General features: G+C 35.8%; 1 protein-coding gene across 1 annotated transcript in view; it reads right to left on the reverse strand.

The window, feature by feature from the left end:
* Window positions 1-26,538, reverse strand: part of LOC108743339 (fasciclin-1) — a 59,449-nt gene that overhangs the window by 9,340 nt on the left and 23,571 nt on the right. Inside the window, exons 3-7 of the mRNA XM_025979343.1 lie at window positions 25,719-25,852; window positions 25,550-25,646; window positions 21,783-21,957; window positions 20,751-20,815; window positions 4,698-4,872 (exon numbers count right to left, since the gene is read on the reverse strand). Coding sequence (XP_025835128.1) covers window positions 4,698-4,872; window positions 20,751-20,815; window positions 21,783-21,957; window positions 25,550-25,646; window positions 25,719-25,852 — 646 coding nt within the window. The remainder of the gene's footprint in view (window positions 1-4,697; window positions 4,873-20,750; window positions 20,816-21,782; window positions 21,958-25,549; window positions 25,647-25,718; window positions 25,853-26,538) is intronic.

Below are 26,538 nucleotides of genomic sequence, written 5' to 3' on the forward strand. Positions count from 1 at the left end.
AGCTGCCTGCGACGCGCTGATGAGATCCAAAAAGATCGAAATAGCGATCCGCGTCTAGCAGTTTCGACAGAATAGAGACCACTTCGAATTATTTTATTCGATTATGGTAACGTGCCTATCACGTTGAGGTTGGCTACGTCGGGATTCGTTTTTAGCAAGTAGATATCCACACAAGTGGACCTTGTTGGAGTATACGTAATCCTAAAATGTAGCATCGTGCTACAGATGGCGTTTACCGCGTCATTTGTAGTATTTTCTAAATCGCACTGTTAAGGCAGCAGGTAACAGTTGGTCTGTGTTCTGTCGGAGCTGCCTGCGACGCGCTGATGAGATCCAAAAAGATCTGGCAGTTTCGACAGAATACAGACCACTTCGAATTATTTTATTCTGTAGATATTGATCGCAATTCTGCGACTATGCAGTATGTAATCTAATAAAATGACACAGATTGCACCTCAGAATATGCCAGATGTTAAACAACGAACAGACCCCTACAGTGTTAATATTGATAATGATTAATTTTATTAGAAACCTCTGTGAGAGTCTCTATTTTTGCATGATGTATTTATAATTGTCCCAGGGAGACGCATATTGGCATCACGTATACTGTAATCGGGTACAGTAGATAACACTCAATTGACATAATATACAGTATTATTATGATGTCCGATTTTAGTTCCATTATTCCGGATTAGAGGGCAATAATTTTGATTAATTTACGATTCGAATGGAATCCGAAACGTTCCAGGTCACAATTGGACATTATCTATCTTACCTACTCCAACCTGTTCATGGTAATGGAATGTCAGGTTGTCAATAAAGTGTATGAACAATTGCTTTCATCTATCTACCCTCTCCACCTTTCTCCTTGTTCTATGACCGTCGTCTTCTTGATGTCATTCTCCAGGGTTACATTGTATCACAGGAAAATTAAACGTCACTATAGAATGAATGCAGACTCAAATGAATACACGTACTCATCAACATACACATGTATAAATTGTTGGATAGATTAGAACATCCCACATCCTTAACTATTTGTAAACAGTAATCTAATCTAGGTCTACCTTTAATGTGTCTCTCACTAGATCTTCGTGCCTGAGAAGGTGTCCTACCAGCCTATATTTCCTATTTCTTATTAACTTCCATAGAATCTTCTGTTCTCCTATTCTTTCCTCTTCATTTCTAATCTTCCCTATCCGCGGTATTGTCTGTCCATGTTTCGCACACATACAGCGCCGTGCTCCAAACATACGCCTTTAACAACCTTTTTTCTAGATTAAACGTTCGCGAGCATAAAAGTGACTTCTCTTTATTGAAGGCGACACGAACCTGAGCTATCTTTTGCTTTATATCCCTACTACTCCTTCGGCTCTGACTTATCTGACTTCCTATCTTTATATTCGCTCTGTCCCTACTTGTCCTTCCCTTGCATACCAGTATTTTTGTTTTACATTTATTTATTTTCATACAGTACTGTTTTGTCACCACCGCTTCCATTTTATTTAAGGCTATCTCTAACTCCTCCTTGCTAGCTGCTAATACTGCTATATCATCTGCAATTCTATGCATACTAATATTTTGCCCCTGTATATCTATCCCTAAAATTGTACTGTCTTTAATGATCTTGATCGCGTTTTCGATGTGTAGATTAAAAAGTAGCAGTGACAGTGTGTATGCCTGTCTGACTCCTTTCCTAATATTTACTTCTCTACGTTGTAGCCCTATCTCTATAACTGCCTATTGTTCTTTATACAAACTAAGTATCACTCTTCTATCTTTGTAACTTATCCCTACTTTTTAAGTATATTTAACATCTTGTCGATTTAGACTCAAAAGCTTCTTCTAAATCTGCAAATCCTATATACACACTCCTTGCTTTTTCTATCGTTTTCTCTATGGCTACACGTAAAGCTAGAATGGCCTCCCGCGTTCCTCTATTTCTTTTAAACCAAAATTGATCCTCCCCTAATATTTCTTCTTCTATTTTTTATACAGCATATTATATTTTTGTATTGTTTCTTCTTCTACAATTCTGTTACAGCCCGTATATACAATGATTTACATACCGTGCTCAAGAGTAACACGAAAAAAGATACTTACCGAAGTTTCTGGAAGTAATCAACAATACTCCATCAAATAACCAGAGTCAGACGAATATAAATGTAACAGACAACTGATTCGACAGATAAATAACAGTACCTACATTGTGTATTCTTTATGTGCAAGATTACTCATAAGTCATAACGACTGATGTTTGATAAAAAAGGTGGAGATTCTAGATTGCAGTGTCCTTTGTTTATGTGCAAACGTTTCTCCAAAATTAACAAGTGGCATGTTCAATGTATTACTTATGATAATTAGCGCCTGAATGACCAGCAACAAGCCAAAATTTAAATAAACAGATATATCTACCAGAAAATTCGTTACAATATACAACAGTAATTTCATGCCACGCGAGATCTGTCAAAATTTTATTAGTTTGCGAGTCGTATCTAAGACAGGACTAGCATAATATAAACAGTAGGATTACTTGGGAGGTTTCTAGTTAAAACCATAATACTTCTTCACCCTCAACCAAAATGGCAACAATATTTCCTCCACGTCTCAAACGTTAATTCTTTTAATATTGTAGAAGTTGAAGAACGCTATCAAATAATTGTTTTATCACACTACCTGGTACTTTTATTTGTCATCAGTTCTTTGTTTTATCTACACGGAATAAAATTATGTTACTTCAGCGAACACTTATGGCATATTGCAGACATAAAGATTCATTTTTACAACCTTTGGGGAATCTCACTGTCATATCTCTACAAAGTTTCATCCATTTCCCCTTTATGTATACACTTATTACCGTAAGCATGTGTGGTACTAATGGGAACATATTACTGATGTAATTTTAACGATTAGAACATTTCCGAAAAACTTATCCAGTTCCTTTTCTCCACGTTTTCACAAAATATAATAGCATTTTTGAAAAATTGCGAGTGGAATTCAACGATATACGGTAGGTGCATGTTCTATAATTCGTACTGTCACAGTATAAAGATTCCATACAGTAGGTTCACACCTCTGATCTGTATAAAATACCGAAAGTTTTTGCAGGTCATCATAAATTAACTTCATGCGGGACGGTTCAATAGTTTTACCGAAGTGTTTAGATACAAAATGTATTTGTTAGTGGATATTTTGTGGATAAAGTGGTGAAGCGTAGTCAGGAAAGGGAATTATGGGTGTTTGTCGCCGTAGGTTGACGACTTTTATGTATGGGCCACTATTTGGAATTACCCAAATGTAACTTGTTGATATGAAACTGCACTCGGATTTAATTATTTATTTACAACACTTAACTAAGGATTAATAAACACAAACAAATTGATAACAAAAAACCTAACTTATGTAGAGAGTGGACTGTATAAAATTGGAATGAATGAAAATATAACACGAACGGAAAGAGCGAATGATTGATTACATTGAAGACCAAATTGCAACTGCCTCTGAAAATGACTGACTTCTGAAAATAGAAAAGTGGAGGAAATAGTTTGGGGGTGGACTTACATTAAAATTTGAAAAGGTTGATTGGTTGAAGAAAAAGTAGAAGATCGTGATTTGTTATGAAAGGAAGATAGGGATACAGAGGGGTTGAAAGATAGTGGGAGTACCAGAAGGGCATTAACCGCTACTTGGGGTACCGACACACGTGCAACGCATCTTTGCCGTTCGAATTCTGGGAAACATAACCCAAGCGAAAACCCAATTGAACTTTATTGGGGTTTTCGTGTTCGAATAGAAGAAACTGAATATTACAATAGAAACTAGACACAATGGTCAATAAAATCTTTGAACTTCGATGGTCGGCAAACTACAATTCCCAAATAACTGCTGTAAAATATATACAATTGAAAATACTGCAAAAGTAATAAAATAAACATTCCGCTAGAAATACCTACAAAGATAAATGCTGAAAAATATACAAAAAAAAATAAAATAGATATTACGACTCAACAATGGGCGTGGCTAGGAATTGAATGTACTGTATAAAATCTTTATAGAAAAAACTTTAAACTTTTGAGTATTTCATTCTCATCAGCTATTATTGCTGATGGGCGGACGATCTCTCCGGACTACGCCAGAAGGTAGGGCGGAAGGGCCTTCTTCAGTCTCTTTTCAGGGATCGTGGGAATGGGTGGGTGGTGATTCGGGTGAGAAAGATGAGACGAACGAAATGAAGACAGAGGAAAACGAAAAATTATCTGTGGAATATTGGAAACCATAGAAAAACTTGGACCAAAGCCAGACGGAACCAGAATCGATCCGGCGCCTTCCCGAATGCTAATCAATGGTTTAAACCTCTACGTTATACCGCTCGGTGAATCTTTATACTGTAATACTGTCTTATGTTACGATAGACAATAGAATAATATGAGAACATTATTGAATTGAAATCACATTCTTGTGAAACATCGAAGTGAATTAACGATAGCAGAAGAAATTGCAATATGCAATTATAATTCTAAAGATTCTGGAATAAGGATGTGACTAGCAAGAAAACAGAAAGTGAAGAAAATAATGTAAACAGTAGGTTAGTGCTCAATATAAAAGTTAAAAATACTAATTGTTGGTAATGAAATTTCAAGATTTAAAATTCAAAAAAGTAATTTCGCAGTTGCATAGGAGTATAAATATTAACGTACCTGTCTTGGATTTTCCGTTGGTTTCTTCCGAAAATGTGAGAACAACCTTTAGATTATCTTCGAAAGCAGCTGATTTATAAGGGATTTCTCTAGGAGTTGCCGAAGTGAATAACACTTCACCGGGTATGACGTGTCCATCAATCACCTTTGAATCGATTGATTCCAATCTCGAATTCTGAAACAATAGAGTATTATTACTATCGTCAATTTTACTTGTATTTTTGTGTACTTTTATTCAGTAACTCTTCTCAGAGAAATATTTTTAGATTTTAGTTCTTAATACATATTGAGGTGCAGGGTGAATTTTCTAATTTGATCATCCCTTTATCTTCATCAGTAGTGACATTTTTAAAGTGTATAATAATGGTTTTTATAATTTCTTTTGTGGTGTCCTCAAAATTGTTACTAAAATTTTCTTAAGATTATTAATTAATATTAACCTTTAGTGTGCGACCGAAAGTTCGGTTTCGGCAAAAAAAACGAGTTTCGGTTTCGGCGGCAAACTNCTGTGCTTTGTATGACGTCCATTCGTTGTTATTATAAGCGGATTCTACTGTATATCTTTAAACAAGCGTCTCGTTTTCCTCAATTCCTGAAAATGTTTAACTTTATTTCTGCATCTCCTTCTGTTACACATCAATTGGTGTAATGTCATTCCTTTTTCTTTATTAGTGTCCGCTTTTCTATGTTTACGATATTCCATATAACGTCGTGGGAAAAAGTATTAGGCGTTCCTATCTCACCTATTTATTATGGACTTTCATGGAGTCCTCTTTCTGTCGATCAAAGTGGACGGCTTATTTATCTTTTTGTTTATGAAACATCCTTAAAACACAAGAAAAACTTCGAAGGAAGAAGACAGCGTATTTTCTCAAAAATAATTAGAGAAACTCTAAAACTTGTTTCGATTTCGGAATCATTTTCAACGAGTACATATAAAAACTCACACAAATTCTTAAGCAAAATAAAGTTCAATAGTCAATTTTTCAATCTATCGCGAAAAATCTCCATAAGGTTACATGTAAAATTTTCCTTTTTGAAACCAAGATAAGGTATTTAAATTTAAATTCCGTCAGAAGCCTTTTTATTTGTTGAAGTCCAAAAGTACTTAGTACCGAGAAGAAAATTGTTGGAGGTTGGGTGACAAATGGAAACGAAACACTCGTCTAAATTTTAAACAACCGATTTATATTGAACTCGAAAATACAAAATGAAAAATTAATTGTGTACAAAGGTTGATTAGTAACCAACTATGACAACGGAAACAATAAAAAACGAGAGCCCATGTGTATAGGATGGTGGGCGAAACCGGCGGACACCACAATTGAAGTATTGCCAAGGCGCGTTAGCTTTTTTTTGGGGTTCGCCAATAGCCCTGCCATCCCATTAGAAAACACTAATTAGAATTTCTATAATCATCCTTATTGAACATTTACTGCACGATATTTCCGTTAAAATTAAAATATTATAGAACAACGAAAAAACACAACAACTAATGTATTGGTTGTAACTCTCATTAACTGGGAAATCCTGGGACTCCCACAGTGTTGCCAAGTAAACCTTCAGAATGGCTTGTAAGTAGAGACGGCTGTGGTAGAACTTATTCGCCTCCAAGTGAGCGTTGTCAAGATTATGAAGACAATTACTATTATTATTCACTTTGAATTGTACAGCCCATTTCAATTTGTTAGAATTGTGACCTTGAAAAAATCTGCGCGAAGATAGAAAGAATATACACTAGGCGTGAGCAAGACAGGAATAGTCGGAACAAGCTTGAACGAGCAGAGCTCTCGATGTGCGGTCTTAGGAGATCGGCTAGAACTGTACAGTACTAGACAAAAATGTTTAGCAATTTCTTAAAACAAAAATGTATATAAATTAACAATAGAAAACAAAGCAAAAGTTTTATAGATGTGTAGNTCACACACTCACACACGCATACACACACACACACACACACACACAAGCGAGCGCACACACAGTGGAACGAATGGTACACAATCGGTTCCATGGTGAATATTAATTTAAAATTGTGCCTAAATGAAAATTTAAATATGACGAAGTGTAACGTGACCAAAATAAATACAATGCTCCGATAACAGAATAATAAATCATATCTAATTACGTACAAGTGGGCTAATTGCAAAGGAAGTGTTAAATATAAACTTAAGCTATTTTACGCAACAAAAACTCAATTAAAAGAATTGATTCGTCTCATTTGTAGTAACACGGAACCAGTAATGTTTTTCAGCAACAATGCTTTTAAATATTTAAAAATTGGCCTTAAAATCAGTTACTACGGCATGTCAAAGCATGACTGCATTTTTGAGTCGTAGGTACAAAGCATTAAAAATGAATGACATGCATTACAATGCAAATTTTACTATTGTGTGGAAAAATCGATAGAAACGTTTCGTCAAACAATAGCACAGGGTCAAATCAGTTTTATCAAAAAGAATCACTTTTGTTTTCGCGTACAATTAATTTGGAAATTAAAAAAGACGTTGAATGTGTATATTTGGAGCACGGCTATGTATGGGTGCCACAAGTGGACGAAAACAATAGTCTAAATCTTTATGCCAGGCGTCGGCATGTAATGTTATTTAATTTGGTATTTGAATGTTTCTTAAAATTTTTATCGAGGTCCAGAAAAAGCATATTCCTTCCTCCAAAAATAATGAGGGTGGCGCTCAAAACTCAAACATACTTTGTTGTCTACGGAAAATATTATTTAAATAATTTACTTTGAAAAACGTTTGGCGCTCCAGTTCTTGACCTTCCGCGGTCGGTCCGGACCTGGACCGCGCTCATCCAGTTGCTGACCGGGACTCTGGGACTCTAACGCATGCCGGTTGGTCTAATATTTAAAGTGCTTTCCAATGTTTTAAATAGTCTCTACAGGGGCTCCAATAAATAAATAAAATAAATGTCTCTGCCAACACGAACACCTCTCCTCAAACAGAGATAAGATCGCAAAAAAACTTGGGTGTTTCATTCCCACCAGCCACTAGCGGGCAGTCTCTCCGGACTACGCCGGAAAGTAGGGCGGAAGGCCCTCTTCAGCCTGCTTTCAGAAATTGTGGGAATGGGTGGGTGGTGGTTCGGGTGAGAAAAATGAAACGGACGAAATGAAGAGAGAAGAGAATTAAAGATTATCGGTGGAATATTACTGCTCCAGCATTTGCCTAAGTGATCCAAGGAAGAAGAGATCGCAAGTCAACCTGTCTAATATCCTACGCTTAACTAGAGAGATGCCGACAGTGTACAGGCACATGTTGTAAGGTATATTCGGAAGTTTACTGTAGCTAATTCTAATTGTAGGTTAAGTCTTTATTGGTTTTTCAAACTTTATTTTTGAACACACGAACCGCCACTGATACACATGCTCCATAATAATGTAGCTACGTGGTAATTGTAGTCCAATAAGTTTTATTGATCCTTAGCTGGGGTTTCTCAACTATTATCTCCACGATTAAAGCATAACTTTGCCGCTGACATAATCCCTGGGGCAGTTTCAACGTTGTCATACTTATTACATTAGGACTATAATATCCCTTCGACCATGGCTTAACGCCGTCAACTGGTTTGAAATCCCGTTTCTCAAGATCGAAGAGGGTCTAGTGGAAAATTTATCACTGCTAACATTACACAGATTCTATTACATTAGCAGGGATTATTTATTCTAAAACTATCCGATACTGTAATTTATCTAATCCACAAAAGGTATGACACCTAACGAGAACAGGAAGTTGTTTGTGAATAAGTAATTACAAGAGGGACAACTAACTAATTAGATAAATAATTTACAAACAAAAAGCGATTAAGTACATGTCGGATTAGCACCATCTATTTAAGGAGCTCGTTTTCAAGCGACAGATATTTTTGAGGTTATATTAGGTTTTGGTGAATGGTGTACTGTAATCGAAAATATTGTTTAAATAAATACATAATTATTATTACATATACAGGATGTTTCTAAAATAAGTAGCAAGCTTGTAGGAGGTGATAGAAAATTAAGTAAATGTTTGGTGGTAGGATTACGCACGGAAATACGACACTGCAACGCCGCATTCAATCAGCTGCCACTTAGAAGCATGCAAATTGTATTGCTTTTGCAATTTTGTACTCATTTATTGGTTGTTATTGATTATATAATAGATTGAAGATGTTTACAGTCATCTTAGAGTAGTTCTTTGTATGTATTACATACGTATATATGTATGTAGACAGTCGAAGTCATTAGAAGTAGGTCAATGTGTCATTGTTATAGGTCAGTGCAGAATAGTATCATAGCATTAACTAATGCGTAAGATTTTAGACCATTTTATTAGAACTCAATCCGTTTGAATTCTTTTTTTAGGGTTGTATGAAACAGCGCCTGTATCTAACGTCAGCGCAGAACGCTAATGATTTGTACGACCGTGTATGATCGCTGCAAATCAGCTACGTCAAATACTGTACTGATGCTATAATTAATATTTTCTAACGAAGGGATAGAGTTGTTGGCGAACCATGCATAGAAAGGGTGACGCACCTTGGCAATATCTCAATGGTGGTTTGGAAATTTAATATTTAGAGTATTTAGGATTGCGACTTCGCCTGGCTTTCTTACAAATTTTTTGTCTCTTCCACGCTACTTTACTGATCATGCGCTTCCCAATTGCATTTAATTAACACCCTCCAAAGGTTGCTATTTACTTCAGAAACACCCTGTATATTAACTGATAAAAAAGAAGAGGATATAAAATATTTTATTCAAGGGTGTCCTGGAAAAATGAAGACTCTTAGACTTAGTTCTTCTGGCGTAAGTGCTACAAGTTAAGGATTTGAAGTACTCAAGAGAGCTGATTATTTCCTACTATTATAAAATAGCAAATTCATTTCACATTACTTTTGAAATTCACAATTCGTAATGAATTTCGGTATTATTCAAACGTACATATATAATAATAGTATAATTTCGGTTACAAATGATTATGAGATTATTTACTTTCGGTAAATTCTTTGAAGTTACACTAAATAGAAACTTCATTTTATCTCAATTTAAAGAAAATGTATGGCGGACTTAAACAACAGATAGAAACAAAAACGACTACTTAAACCGAGAGCCTCCAGAATTCTCTGGTTCACTGAATCTAGGTATTGAAATATCTTCCTTTCAAGTTTCCTTTGGGGAGAACGGCTACAGGGCTATATTGCCTCTGCTACAATTCCCGCTGAGTTTTTGAAATTGCTTTGCTTTGAGGATTTTCATTTTGTTTGATAGGCATTCATTTGAAAGTGAGAAAAACAAAAAAAATGTTTTTGAAGCGACCGTTAGTAAAACTCGCAACCCTTATATCAACGTTTACAGCTAAAAACTACAGGGTTGCGCTTTTATGTAACCATAATTTCTGTTAAAACGATTAGCAATTTTTTTTATAAACGGGAAAACAACATATGTTTTAACTCAAAATTTATGACACGTGGAAATAGATGCCTTAAGAATTTACCTTAACTTGGTTTAGCCAGTTTGGTTTTATTATAAACGACTGCCGCAAGTGACAATCGATATAGCAGCGGCATTATCTTTGATAAGGCTGCCGAAAGCCGATAACCACGTTCAGAGATCGTGCAGTAAACAGACTGTAAGACAAAAAAGGATTTACGGGAAGCTTCCGCCACATCTCAACTACTCGTAACAAGGACATGGGTGCATTCATCGCACTCAAACTTCCGAAACAACTTCATCTCCCAAAAATCATCATCATCATAGGATCGTCAGTCCTAAGACTGGTTGGACACGCACCTTCAGGCTTTCTTATCCGAACCTTCGTATTTTTTTAAAACCAGAACATCCTACATCCTTAACTAACCCTTCGTGCATGAGAAGGTGTCCTACCAACCCATCCCACTATTTATTATTGACTTTCATATCCCCATCGTTCGCCTGCAACACTATATTTCTAACGCTTCCAATCGTTTCTTTTAGTTTTTTATTAAGGGTCCAAAGGGGATTGTTTAAACAGAGATCAACTGCAGTATTACTAGACAGCTCTTCGTGCTGTTGGTTCTTATTTTTCTACAGTATCAGTACTGAAAGGTTCTGTAGATATTAGAAAACACTACAAATGGCGCGGTAAACGTCATCTGTAGCACGATGCTACATTTTAGGATTATGTATGCTCCAACAAGGTCCACTTGTGTGGATATCTACTTGCTGCAAACGAATCCCGGCGTATCCAACCTCAACGTGATAGGCACGTTAGCTTAATCGAATAAAATAATTCGAAGTGGTCTGTACAGATGGCGTTTACCGAGTCATTTGTAGTATTTTCTAAATCGCACTGTTAAGGCAGCAGGTAACAGTTGGTCTGTGTTCTGTCGCAGCTGCCTGCGACGCGCTGATGAGATCCAAAAAGATCGAAATAGCGATCCGCGTCTAGCAGTTTCGACAGAATAGAGACCACTTCGAATTATTTTATTCGATTAAGCTAACGTGCCTATCACGTTGAGGTTGGCTACGCCGGGATTCGTTTTCAGCAAGTAGATATCCACACAAGTGGACCTTGTTGGAGCATACATAATCCTAAAATGTAGCATCGTNATTTAACACAAATTTTATAAACAGGATAAAATTATAAGTGAAATTCTTGGTAATTATCCATAATTGGGCCTCCACACCCAAATCGCTCCAAAAAGTTTTTAATCGATTTCTGATCATTCTACATAATAGAATTAGATATTAGAAGGTAGGGGAGACAGTTTTTTATGACTTCATAAATTAAAAATAAAAAAATTTTGAATGACAATTTTCCTAAATTCAAATCAGTTCTAAACTGTAGGTACGCGAAGAGGGCTAATTTAAATCAATAGGCAATTTGTTTTAAGCAATCACCTGCCTCCGCATTCGGCGCAGACGCGCACATTGTACTACCCGTCCTAAAGCATATTATCGGTTATATAGAAAAACCGTTTGTCTATTTTAACCTGTCAAAAACTAATATAATTTATATTAACTAAGGTTGCTATTGTATTTTTTTGTATTTCTTCACCTTAAAAGAAAAATTTGCATCAAGATGATTTTCTTTTTAGTTCTTGGTTTTTCTTTTACTGTACATTTTATAACGATGTCGGTAGTCAAACGATGTATGCTTGTATGAGGGATTGTTTTATTTGATAAGATTTCGCTTGTTGAGGTTAAAAAGCAATGAGAAACTCGAAATTCAAATTTCCTGTAATTTAATTTTTATTTGTTCCGAGCAGAAAGAAAATGGCTATTGATTAAAAGGTTTGTAGTCGATTGTAGAAGCATGGAATTGTAATCTAAAACGAAAAATACGTTTGAACAAGGGGCCATAAAATAATAACACGAGTATATCGATTGAAAAAAATAATCTATTCGTTATCAGGATAACTAAACGGTTTTATAGTCGTATAAAAACGCTATTAATTCCTGGTAAATAAATAAAGGCCAATGAGAAACATGACGGCTTTTAAATCGATTGTAGTGGCACTAACGCTCATTTCTGTATCCAGTAAGTAACAACTAATAATTAACTAGATATAGTAGTTAGTATGTACGTTTAAATTTCATTAACAAAAAATTTAAGTGATTAACTATTTCTACCACCAAAATTTTTTTAAATCATCCATTTAATGCTTATAATGACTTCGTTTTGTGATCGTAGGGCTTAAACTAACAATTTTAAAAACAACTGAAATCGTTAATTAGCTTTTTAGAATATGTTTCGATAGAATTGTGTAAGTCATGTAATATTTGAATGACATTAATATGAATTTTAAACTTAAAAAGTAAATTAACTTAATTATACAAAACGACAAAATGGCCATAAAATTATTGCACAATAAGTATTTCGTTGTTTACATTTAGTTATTAATTAATTTCTTGGTAGCGATAGTAATACAAACATATTAATGTTGCACATGTTCTTTTGGTCTAATATTTGAATGAGTTGCATTATTTCTTATCTATCGAGTATCGATTATCAAATTATCATGTCCAAACAGTGACTACTATGATAAAATCATAATGCATGACGATTACATTTGTGTATTTGTGGTAAGAACCTTCATAAATTTTTTTAAGGATTTGACTACATAAGCCGTTTTTTTTGAAAATGTTAAGAGTAAAAACGTCAATAAGAACAGATCAAGTTCTTGATCAGTAATTTATCTAAACGAAGTTAGTCGCGATTTCGATCTATTTGATTTCATCATTACCCATAAGCAGTCTGGTTAACTTACCAATCTAACCGAAGATGCTCTATATGAACAAGTTTATACAATATCGAATTACAGCACAACGTCGTCACCTATTGATATTTGTAGCTAACTACTCTAGTACCAAACTACTAACTGTTGAAGATATCAACCTTAGAAGTCGGTAAAATGTCTAGAAAATGTCTGGAGGGAATCCTGAAAGCGTACGGGAGAATTAGATACTTCAAACAAATATCAATAGATGACGACAAAATGTCATAACTCGATAAAAACTATAACCTAGGCATTTGTAATAAAATAAAACTAGTCGAGTACGTGTAGGTACACTGAGGGTTCTATAGTAAACCCTGAAGATGTATACCAAGTTAGATACTGTAATAGCAATGGTCGGAATGTACTTTTCCCAATTTTGTGTTTATAATGGTTCAAATTTTTAAATATTTGTGAAGATAGACACTTTTTTTTATAAAAGTTAAACTGTAATTATTTTAATGTGAAGGGATTGAGTAATGTTGTACATAATCTGCAACTTAATTCTTATATAAAGCCGACTTGGACCTGGTTACACAATACTTCTAGAGACCGTAGTTTTGATGGCCCCTCTCGTAAAATATTTTGCCTTCCTAGATACAGGAGTAGAAGCAATAGTTGGGACATTCAAAATTGCCATAGTCCACAACAAAACCATCGTATTTACTATTTTCCTTCGACTTATTAACTAGACAAGAGCGGTTGCTGACAGAACGCCTGTCTTTACTGACGACAGACGTTGTAGAGAATATCGTAAACATAAAAAGGGGTATCAGGTAGGACTTGCAGCGAACACTAATAAAGAAGAAGGAATAACATTATACCAATTAATGTGTAACACTGAGATGCAGTCAAGAAGAATTTAAGAATGTTATCAGCATAGGGTTTTAGAAATAGTTCAACATCCTCTGGAGTTTAGGAAACCAAAGACGTTTGTTTAAAAATTTAATTCCAGTTAGGCAGNGGTTTCGGTCGTAAAAACCAGTTTCGGTCGGACACTGTTAACCTTGGATCGAAGTAACGTTTATCGGTGGTACAAAATGTTCTCAGAGGACCGAGAAAATGTGAACGACGAAGAGCATGCCGGACACCCCAGCACGTCAACAACAGACGAAAACATTGATAAAGTGAATAAAATAGTATTAGCTAATCGTCCAATCACCGTTAGAGAAGTTGCTGAGGACCTAAACATTTCGATTGGCTCCTGCCATTTGATTTTTACCAATGATTTGGACATGAGACGAGTCGCCGGAAATTCGTACCAAAATTGTCCAATTTCGACCAAAAACAGCATCGCATTAACATTGCTAAGGAGCTGTTGGACTCTGTCCGCGACGACCCAAATTTGCTCCAAAAGGTCATAACTGGTGACGAATCATGGGTTTATGATTATGACATGGAAACCAAAGCTTAATCATATCAATGGAAGTTGCCACGCGAGCCAAGACCGAAAAAAGGGCGTCAAGTTAGGACGATTGTGAAGGTTTTGCTTACAGTTCTTTTCAATTGCATGGGCATGGGTGAATCATGAGTTCTTAATAAGATATATTACATGGATTTGTGTAAAAACAAAAATTGTACCATGTTAACGACCCTGCTCACACATCGTTGTTTGTGGGCGAATTTTTTGGCCAAAAAAACACAGTAATAATGCCATATTTCCCAGATCTAGCTGTTTTTTTCTTGTTCCCGAAACTGAAGAGGCCCATGAAAATACAAGACTACGTTACGATTGAGGACATGAAGACGGTATCGAAGGAGGAGCTAATAAAGATCGCAAAAAATGATTTTTTTGAACTACTTCGAGGATTAGAAAGAATGTTGGAGCTAATTTGACTGAACTAGATGTATTTCTACAGATCTTCATTATCAACTTTTTTACTTCGATACTTGTTGAATTCTCTGGCCGCTACGTTGAATTGTATGTAGCGACTGAATTTATTCAAACGTAGAAGGTGCATGTCGTAGGCATTACAAACGCTTAACTTTGTAGAACGTTAAAGTTCGGCAAGTTCTCCATTGAGATACTAAATACCAACTTTCCGTAGACAGTCAGTTTAAACAATTCATGAGAGCGCTACGGTGCTCAAAGAAACTTATGTTCTGGGATAATTTTCGCTAGTAAACGATAGTTTACATTGTCATGAATTTCTTTCAAGAAGTTGCTAACAGGAAAGTTCAGGAGTTGTGACAGGCATTCTAATAAGAAAACTGGAGTCCTGTATTTTGTCTTTAAAGTGTTGTGTACGAAAAGACTTCAGCATTAATAATTCAATAAAATTGATCAAAAGAAGAACTGAATTGAAAGTATTTTGAACCGTGTGTTTGGTTTTAACATTTTTTATTAGAAATCTCTTTTGAACTTCTGAAAGCACAATAATAAAACAGCCCTTCAAAGCCGTAGTAAAGGTTCTTTAATACAACCGTACTGTAAAACAATATTTTGCCTCATTTTTCCACTTTTCAATCATCCAACTAGGTATTAAATAGCAAGGGAGATCAAAGGTTTTCGGCAGAACGTAAAAGAATTAAACTCTTTGATATTTATTAACAAGCAGACACGGGTTTTTAGTGAAAAATAGATTTCATTCGAGTTAAAAAAACGAGAGGAAATTATAAGTGTACTCGAACCTAATCAGTAATAGTCGTCCATTATATCATTCTTCGTTTATCGTTTTGACCTAATTTTTATTGATTCTTCAGCGTAAAAATTAAATTTACCAATTACGAAAGAGTTGGCTTGGGATAGTGTAACTTTTTTCAAACTGTTTACAGGAAAATTCAATGTTTTTTTCCTTCCTTTAACGCAAATTCTTGACGTAAGAATAGAAATAGAACCACATTTTCTCTCTAATAATTTTGGACATACCCAGTTGACAGTCGGCTGTATTGTTACAAGGCTTACCTGGCGCTTACCTGGCATTCGACTGACCCGAGTTCTGTCCTCGGCTGATTCAATATCTTTTTTTAATACTAAAAGAGTATATGAAGGTTTTTGTAAGTTATGATGCGAAAGGCATGTGTGTAATGAATGTTGTCGTGACTATTAACAATGTTTAGTATAATGTCTTCCGTGTGGGTTTTGAGTTTTCAATATTCCCATCATAAAGTGTTGCTGCCAATGAATTCAAATAAGTCTAAATGTTGTTGTGATGCTTGAAACGCTTGGTTAGTTTGGAAACGCTACTCTCCTAGCCCTAGCCACTTCTTCAATTTAGATAAAAGAGGGAAGTCACTTGACGGTAGGTCAGGACTATATGGCGGGTGGTCGACAATGTCCCATTAAAATTGTTCGAATAACCACTGGGTTGCACCAGCAATGTGCGGAACGGATGTTTCCACCGATCAGAACAACTCTGACTTGTCAGCATGCCTCTCTTTCTGTTTTGGATTGCTCTCCGACCTAGCGTAATGTATCTTTTCTAGATTTTTTTCGCTTTCATACAAATGAGGAAACTGTTTTCTAATAATTTCTCAATTTTTTCCTCACATTAGTTTTTATTTACGTATTCCACCAAGTACCGAGGAGGAATAGAAGTCTCCCCTTACTGAATGTCGGTACAATAAATACGTAACCCACCATGCGGGAAGCGGCCTATAATGGGTTGCCTAGATCTGGCTAGTATCAAAGAAGAGTAGATGCCACATTCTGGATCTTTCTAGAATAGTTGTCGCGGAATTGGAAAAGTCAATTCGAGTTCTAGTTACGAGGCGATCAAAAGTGAAATAGGAAGATGGAAGAAGCACTAACTAAAGAGTGCGATATTGTAATGAACAATTCATTAATTAATAATGGTAATGTTAATTAAAGAGTAAATAGTTAACTGACTGATTACGCGATAATATGTTTGACTTGCATATGTTTCTCACTCGTTTTTGTACAAATGCTGTGTTAAGTCTCTAACTCACGCCCAACTTCATGTGTGGCGTTTTGTCAACCTGTTGCGCAATGTACTATTCTATAAAATTCGTTAAAACCTTCTACTATCACATTCATCATCCNATAGGCACGTTAGCTTAATCGAATAAAATAATTCGAAGTGGTCTGTACAGATGGCGTTTACCGAGTCATTTGTAGTATTTTCTAAATCGCACTGTTAAGGCAGCAGGTAACAGTTGGTCTGTGTTCTGTCGCAGCTGCCTGCGACGCGCTGATGAGATCCAAAAAGATCGAAATAGCGATCCGCGTCTAGCAGTTTCGACAGAATAGAGACCACTTCGAATTATTTTATTCGATTATGGTAACGTGCCTATCACGTTGAGGTTGGCTACGTCGGGATTCGTTTTTAGCAAGTAGATATCCACACAAGTGGACCTTGTTGGAGTATACGTAATCCTAAAATGTAGCATCGTGCTACAGATGGCGTTTACCGCGTCATTTGTAGTATTTTCTAAATCGCACTGTTAAGGCAGCAGGTAACAGTTGGTCTGTGTTCTGTCGGAGCTGCCTGCGACGCGCTGATGAGATCCAAAAAGATCTGGCAGTTTCGACAGAATACAGACCACTTCGAATTATTTTATTCTGTAGATATTGATCGCAATTCTGCGACTATGCAGTATGTAATCTAATAAAATGACACAGATTGCACCTCAGAATATGCCAGATGTTAAACAACGAACAGACCCCTACAGTGTTAATATTAATAATAATTAATTTTATTAGAAACCTCTGTGAGAGTCTCTATTTTTGCATGATGTATTTATAATTGTCCCAGGGAGACGCATATTGGCATCACGTATACTGTAATCGGATACAGTAGATAACACTCAATTGACATAATATACAGTATTATTATGATGTCCGATTTTAGTTCCATTATTCCGGATTAGAGGGCAATAATTTTGATTAATTTACGATTCGAATGGAATCCGAAACGTTCCAGGTCACAATTGGACATTATCTATCTTACCTACTCCAATCTGTTCATGGTAATGAAATGTCAGGTTGTCAATAAAGTGTATGAACAATTGCTTTCATCTATCTACCCTCTCCACCTTTCCCCTTGTTCTATGACCGTCGTCTTCTTGATGTCATTCTCCAGGGTTACATTGTATCACAGGAAAATTAAACGTCACTATAGAATGAATGTAGCCTCAAATGAATACACGTACTCATCAACATACCCATGTATAAATTGTTGGAAAGATTGGAACATCCCACATCCTTAACTATTTGTGAACAGTAATCTAATCTAGGTCTACCTTTAATGTGTCTCTCACTAGATCTTCGTGCCTGAGAAGGTGTCCTACCAGCCTATATTTCCTATTTCTTATTAACTTCCATAGAATCTTCTGTTCTCCTATTCTTTCCTCTTCATTTCTAATCTTCCCTATCCACGGTATTGTCTGTCCATGTTTCGCACACATACAGCGCCGTGCTCCAAACATACGCCTTTAACAACCTTTTTTATAGATTAAACGTTCGCGAGCATAAAAGTGACTTCTCTTTATTGAAGGCGACACGAACCTGAGCTATCTTTTGCTTTATATCCCTACTACTCCTTCGGCTCTGACTTATCTGACTTCCTATCTTTATATTCGCTCTGTCCCTACTTGTCCTTCCCTTGCATACCAGTATTTTTGTTTTACATTTATTTATTTTCATACAGTACTGTTTTGTCACCACCGCTTCCATTTTATTTAAGGCTATCTCTAACTCCTCCTTGCTAGCTGCTAATACTGCTATATCATCTGCAATTCTATGCATACTAATATTTTGCTCCTGTATATCTATCCCTAAAATTGTACTGTCTTTAATGATCTTGATCGCGTTTTCGATGTGTAGATTAAAAAGTAGCAGTGACAGTGTGTATGCCTGTCTGACTCCCTTCCTAATATTTACTTCTCTACGTTGTAGCCCTATCTCTATAACTGCCTATTGTTCTTTATACAAACTAAGTATCACTCTTCTATCTTTGTAACTTATCCCTACTTTTTAAGTATATTTAACATCTTGTCGATTTAGACTCAAAAGCTTCTTCTAAATCTGCAAATCCTATATACACACTCCTTGCTTTTTCTATCGTTTTCTCTATGGCTACACGTAAAGCTAGAATGGCCTCCCGCGTTCCTCTATTTCTTTTAAACCAAAATTGATCCTCCCCTAATATTTCTTCTTCTATTTTTTATACAGCATATTATATTTTTGTATTGTTTCTTCTTCTACAATTCTGTTACAGCCCGTATATACAATGATTTACATACCGTGCTCAAGAGTAACACGAAAAAAGATACTTACCGAAGTTTCTGGAAGTAATCAACAATACTCCATCAAATAACCAGAGTCAGACGAATATAAATGTAACAGACAACTGATTCGACAGATAAATAACAGTACCTACATTGTGTATTCTTTATGTGCAAGATTACTCATAAGTCATAACGACTGATGTTTGATAAAAAAGGTGGAGATTCTAGATTGCAGTGTCCTTTGTTTATGTGCAAACGTTTCTCCAAAATTAACAAGTGGCATGTTCAATGTATTACTTATGATAATTAGCGCCTGAATGACCAGCAACAAGCCAAAATTTAAATAAACAGATATATCTACCAGAAAATTCGTTACAATATACAACAGTAATTTCATGCCACGCGAGATCTGTCAAAATTTTATTAGTTTGCGAGTCGTATCTAAGACAGGACTAGCATAATATAAACAGTAGGATTACTTGGGAGGTTTCTAGTTAAAACCATAATACTTCTTCACCCTCAACCAAAATGGCAACAATATTTCCTCCACGTCTCAAACGTTAATTCTTTTAATATTGTAGAAGTTGAAGAACGCTATCAAATAATTGTTTTATCACACTACCTGGTACTTTTATTTGTCATCAGTTCTTTGTTTTATCTACACGGAATAAAATTATGTTACTTCAGCGAACACTTATGGCATATTGCAGACATAAAGATTCATTTTTACAACCTTTGGGGAATCTCACTGTCATATCTCTACAAAGTTTCATCCATTTCCCCTTTATGTATACACATATTACCGTAAGCATGTGTGGTACTAATGGGAACATATTACTGATGTAATTTTAACGATTAGAACATTTCCGAAAAACTTATCCAGTTCCTTTTCTCCACGTTTTCACAAAATATAATAGCATTTTTGAAAAATTGCGAGTGGAATTCAACGATATACGGTAGGTGCATGTTCTATAATTCGTACTGTCACAGTATAAAGATTCCATACAGTAGGTTCACACCTCTGATCTGTATAAAATACCGAAAGTTTTTGCAGGTCATCATAAATTAACTTCATGCGGGACGGTTCAATAGTTTTACCGAAGTGTTTAGATACAAAATGTATTTGTTAGTGGATATTTTGTGGATAAAGTGGTGAAGCGTAGTCAGGAAAGGGAATTATGGGTGTTTGTCGCCGTAGGTTGACGACTTTTATGTATGGGCCACTATTTGGAATTACCCAAATGTAACTTGTTGATATGAAACTGCACTCGGATTTAATTATTTATTTACAACACTTAACTAAGGATTAATAAACACAAACAAATTGATAACAAAAAACCTAACTTATGTAGAGAGTGGACTGTATAAAATTGGAATGAATGAAAATATAACACGAACGGAAAGAGCGAATGATTGATTACATTGAAGACCAAATTGCAACTGCCTCTGAAAATGACTGACTTCTGAAAATAGAAAAGTGGAGGAAATAGTTTGGGGGTGGACTTACATTAAAATTTGAAAAGGTTGATTGGTTGAAGAAAAAGTAGAAGATCGTGATTTGTTATGAAAGGAAGATAGGGATACAGAGGGGTTGAAAGATAGTGGGAGTACCAGAAGGGCATTAACCGCTACTTGGGGTACCGACACACGTGCAACGCATCTTTGCCGTTCGAATTCTGGGAAACATAACCCAAGCGAAAACCCAATTGAACTTTATTGGGGTTTTCGTGTTCGAATAGAAGAAACTGAATATTACAATAGAAACTAGACACAATGGTCAATAAAATCTTTGAACTTCGATGGTCGGCAAACTACAATTCCCAAATAACTGCTGTAAAATATATACAATTGAAAATACTGCAAAAGTAATAAAATAAACATTCCGCTAGAAATACCTACAAAGATAAATGCTGAAAAATATACAAAAAAAAATAAAATAGATATTACGACTCAACAATGGGCGTGGCTAGGAATTGAATGTACTGTATAAAATCTTTATAGAAAAAACTTTAAACTTTTGAGTATTTCATTCTCATCAGCTATTATTGCTGATGGGCGGACGATCTCTCCGGACTACGCCAGAAGGTAGGGCGGAAGGGCCTTCTTCAGTCTCTTTTCAGGGATCGTGGGAATGGGTGGGTGGTGATTCGGGTGAGAAAGATGAGACGAACGAAATGAAGACAGAGGAAAACGAAAAATTATCTGTGGAATATTGGAAACCATAGAAAAACTTGGACCAAAGCCAGACGGAACCAGAATCGATCCGGCGCCTTCCCGAATGCTAATCAATGGTTTAAACCTCTACGTTATACCGCTCGGTGAATCTTTATACTGTAATACTGTCTTATGTTACGATAGACAATAGAATAATATGAGAACATTATTGAATTGAAATCACATTCTTGTGAAACATCGAAGTGAATTAACGATAGCAGAAGAAATTGCAATATGCAATTATAATTCTAAAGATTCTGGAATAAGGATGTGACTAGCAAGAAAACAGAAAGTGAAGAAAATAATGTAAACAGTAGGTTAGTGCTCAATATAAAAGTTAAAAATACTAATTGTTGGTAATGAAATTTCAAGATTTAAAATTCAAAAAAGTAATTTCGCAGTTGCATAGGAGTATAAATATTAACGTACCTGTCTTGGATTTTCCGTTGGTTTCTTCCGAAAATGTGAGAACAACCTTTAGATTATCTTCGAAAGCAGCTGATTTATAAGGGATTTCTCTAGGAGTTGCCGAAGTGAATAACACTTCACCGGGTATGACGTGTCCATCAATCACCTTTGAATCGATTGATTCCAATCTCGAATTCTGAAACAATAGAGTATTATTACTATCGTCAATTTTACTTGTATTTTTGTGTACTTTTATTCAGTAACTCTTCTCAGAGAAATATTTTTAGATTTTAGTTCTTAATACATATTGAGGTGCAGGGTGAATTTTCTAATTTGATCATCCCTTTATCTTCATCAGTAGTGACATTTTTAAAGTGTATAATAATGGTTTTTATAATTTCTTTTGTGGTGTCCTCAAAATTGTTACTAAAATTTTCTTAAGATTATTAATTAATATTAACCTTTAGTGTGCGACCGAAAGTTCGGTTTCGGCAAAAAAAACGAGTTTCGGTTTCGGCGGCAAACTTGCCGAAACTACGACCGAAACCGAAACTGACTAATTATAATAACGTTTTCATTATTTTCCTCTCAAAACATGATCCTTATAAGGAAGTTTCGGTTTCAGTTTCGGTTTCGGCCGAAACTGAGACCGTTGCCGAAATTCGGTTTCGGTTTCGGTCGTAAAAACCAGTTTCGGTCGGACACTGTTAACCTTGGATCGAAGTAACGTTTATCGGTGGTACAAAATGTTCTCAGAGGACCGAGAAAATGTGAACGACGAAGAGCATGCCGGACACCCCAGCACGTCAACAACAGACGAAAACATTGATAAAGTGAATAAAATAGTATTAGCTAATCGTCCAATCACCGTTAGAGAAGTTGCTGAGGACCTAAACATATCGATTGGCTCCTGCCATTTGATTTTTACCAATGATTTGGACATGAGACGAGTCGCCGGAAATTCGTACCAAAATTGTCCAATTTCGACCAAAAACAGCATCGCATTAACATTGCTAAGGAGCTGTTGGACTCTGTCCGCGACGACCCAAATTTGCTCCAAAAGGTCATAACTGGTGACGAATCATGGGTTTATGATTATGACATGGAAACCAAAGCTTAATCATATCAATGGAAGTTGCCACGCGAGCCAAGACCGAAAAAAGGGCGTCAAGTTAGGACGATTGTGAAGGTTTTGCTTACAGTTCTTTTCAATTGCATGGGCATGGGTGAATCATGAGTTCTTAATAAGATATATTACATGGATTTGTGTAAAAACAAAAATTGTACCATGTTAACGACCCTGCTCACACATCGTTGTTTGTGGGCGAATTTTTTGGCCAAAAAAACACAGTAATAATGCCATATTTCCCAGATCTAGCTGTTTTTTTCTTGTTCCCGAAACTGAAGAGGCCCATGAAAATACAAGACTACGTTACGATTGAGGACATGAAGACGGTATCGAAGGAGGAGCTAATAAAGATCGCAAAAAATGATTTTTTTGAACTACTTCGAGGATTAGAAAGAATGTTGGAGCTAATTTGACTGAACTAGATGTATTTCTACAGATCTTCATTATCAACTTTTTTACTTCGATACTTGTTGAATTCTCTGGCCGCTACGTTGAATTGTATGTAGCGACTGAATTTATTCAAACGTAGAAGGTGCATGTCGTAGGCATTACAAACGCTTAACTTTGTAGAACGTTAAAGTTCGGCAAGTTCTCCATTGAGATACTAAATACCAACTTTCCGTAGACAGTCAGTTTAAACAATTCATGAGAGCGCTACGGTGCTCAAAGAAACTTATGTTCTGGGATAATTTTCGCTAGTAAACGATAGTTTACATTGTCATGAATTTCTTTCAAGAAGTTGCTAACAGGAAAGTTCAGGAGTTGTGACAGGCATTCTAATAAGAAAACTGGAGTCCTGTATTTTGTCTTTAAAGTGTTGTGTACGAAAAGACTTCAGCATTAATAATTCAATAAAATTGATCAAAGGAAGAACTGAATTGAAAGTATTTTGAACCGTGTGTTTGGTTTTAACATTTTTTATTAGAAATCTCTTTTGAACTTCTGAAAGCACAATAATAAAACAGCCCTTCAAAGCCGTAGTAAAGGTTCTTTAATACAACCGTACTGTAAAACAATATTTTGCCTCATTTTTCCACTTTTCAATCATCCAACTAGGTATTAAATAGCAAGGGAGATCAAAGGTTTTCGGCAGAACGTAAAAGAATTAAACTCTTTGATATTTATTAACAAGCAGACACGGGTTTTTAGTGAAAAATAGATTTCATTCGAGTTAAAAAAACGAGAGGAAATTATAAGTGTACTCGAACCTAATCAGTAATAGTCGTCCATTATATCATTCTTCGTTTATCGTTTTGACCTAATTTTTATTGATTCTTCAGCGTAAAAATTAAATTTACCAATTACGAAAGAGTTGGCTTGGGATAGTGTAACTTTTTTCAAACTGTTTACAGGAAAATTCAATGTTTTTTTCCTTCCTTTAACGCAAATTCTTGACGTAAGAATAGAAATAGAACCACATTTTCTCTCTAATAATTTTGGACATACCCAGTTGACAGTCGGCTGTATTGTTACAAGGCTTACCTGGCGCTTACCTGGCATTCGACTGACCCGAGTTCTGTCCTCGGCTGATTCAATATCTTTTTTTAATACTAAAAGAGTATATGAAGGTTTTTGTAAGTTATGATGCGAAAGGCATGTGTGTAATGAATGTTGTCGTGACTATTAACAATGTTTAGTATAATGTCTTCCGTGTGGGTTTTGAGTTTTCAATATTCCCATCATAAAGTGTTGCTGCCAATGAATTCAAATAAGTCTAAATGTTGTTGTGATGCTTGAAACGCTTGGTTAGTTTGGAAACGCTACTCTCCTAGCCCTAGCCACTTCTTCAATTTAGATAAAAGAGGGAAGTCACTTGACGGTAGGTCAGGACTATATGGCGGGTGGTCGACAATGTCCCATTAAAATTGTTCGAATAACCACTGGGTTGCACCAGCAATGTGCGGAACGGATGTTTCCACCGATCAGAACAACTCTGACTTGTCAGCATGCCTCTCTTTCTGTTTTGGATTGCTCTCCGACCTAGCGTAATGTATCTTTTCTAGATTTTTTTCGCTTTCATACAAATGAGGAAACTGTTTTCTAATAATTTCTCAATTTTTTCCTCACATTAGTTTTTATTTACGTATTCCACCAAGTACCGAGGAGGAATAGAAGTCTCCCCTTACTGAATGTCGGTACAATAAATACGTAACCCACCATGCGGGAAGCGGCCTATAATGGGTTGCCTAGATCTGGCTAGTATCAAAGAAGAGTAGATGCCACATTCTGGATCTTTCTAGAATAGTTGTCGCGGAATTGGAAAAGTCAATTCGAGTTCTAGTTACGAGGCGATCAAAAGTGAAATAGGAAGATGGAAGAAGCACTAACTAAAGAGTGCGATATTGTAATGAACAATTCATTAATTAATAATGGTAATGTTAATTAAAGAGTAAATAGTTAACTGACTGATTACGCGATAATATGTTTGACTTGCATATGTTTCTCACTCGTTTTTGTACAAATGCTGTGTTAAGTCTCTAACTCACGCCCAACTTCATGTGTGGCGTTTTGTCAACCTGTTGCGCAATGTACTATTCTATAAAATTCGTTAAAACCTTCTACTATCACATTCATCATCCGTTTGTTACACCCTTTATTATATCTAGCTATTTTTTATGCCTATTTAACTATATGTGTACAAATCAATTAATGTTCTCACCTTAAATCCCTCGTCGACGGGAATGAAAAAAGTGTGTCCGCCGTCGTTTTCGAATATGGCCTTTTTGTGTTCATGCTCGACCCTTTGCCGGAACGACCTGACAAAAAAAGAGAAAGAAAAACACTTAAGCATCGATGGTAGGCCGTTTTCCGGATAGCAACACCCTCACCTGAGCCTGTAGGGATGTATGTCGAGAAATTCGAATTGAGAGAGGAACTCCCAGGCGGTTGGGTTGTAGAGGGGATTACTGGCCGATGGCAATGACATAACCGGCATAAGAACTTCGTCGATTTTGTGCAACACCTGAAAAGAAACAGATTGGAGTTTACATTGCACTCGTTCAACTTGCTCGCTGACATTTGGGTCATGGATTAAAGGATCAGTTTTGGCAAAAAAAAAGGATCAGTGTCTCTGGTTTTTATTGTGGACGATCTAAATTAACCACCTGTTAAGGTCAAAGGAGCTCTTATATATATATACAACGTATACGACCCTCGAAAGAATTGTATGCCATTAACAAAATATGTATGGATGGCAATGCATGAAGAAAGTAATAGTAAATGAAGAAAATGTCTGACCTTACAATAATCCAGTAAAAATCATTAGCGCCATTCCTATATTTTTTTATGTTGCCCGCGATATAAATTACTGGGATCTGTCTGGTAGGCGGAGTTTAAAAAACATGGTAGAAGCAAGTGTGCAGCTCATATATATATATGTATTTTATATACGTATTGTAGTTAAAAGTCAAAACAATGATTACTTAGTATAGGCTATAAGTAAACTCTGGGGAACTTTACTGCATGCAAACATCAAACTGTGTTGAAAGTAAATCATCATCAACTTGATGGAATTTTGTTTATAAATATTATATAGATAGTCATAATTTATCTAAAGCAGACGTATGGAAGTCTGGCCTAAATACTCTACTGATTATAATCTCAAAATTGTGATACCTTGGAAAATATTATTTATCAATGCTGCATACA

Source organism: Agrilus planipennis, unplaced genomic scaffold, assembly GCF_000699045.2.
Source record: "Agrilus planipennis isolate EAB-ADULT unplaced genomic scaffold, Apla_2.0 scaffold364, whole genome shotgun sequence".
In the NCBI taxonomy this organism is placed as follows: Eukaryota; Metazoa; Arthropoda; class Insecta; order Coleoptera; family Buprestidae; genus Agrilus; species Agrilus planipennis.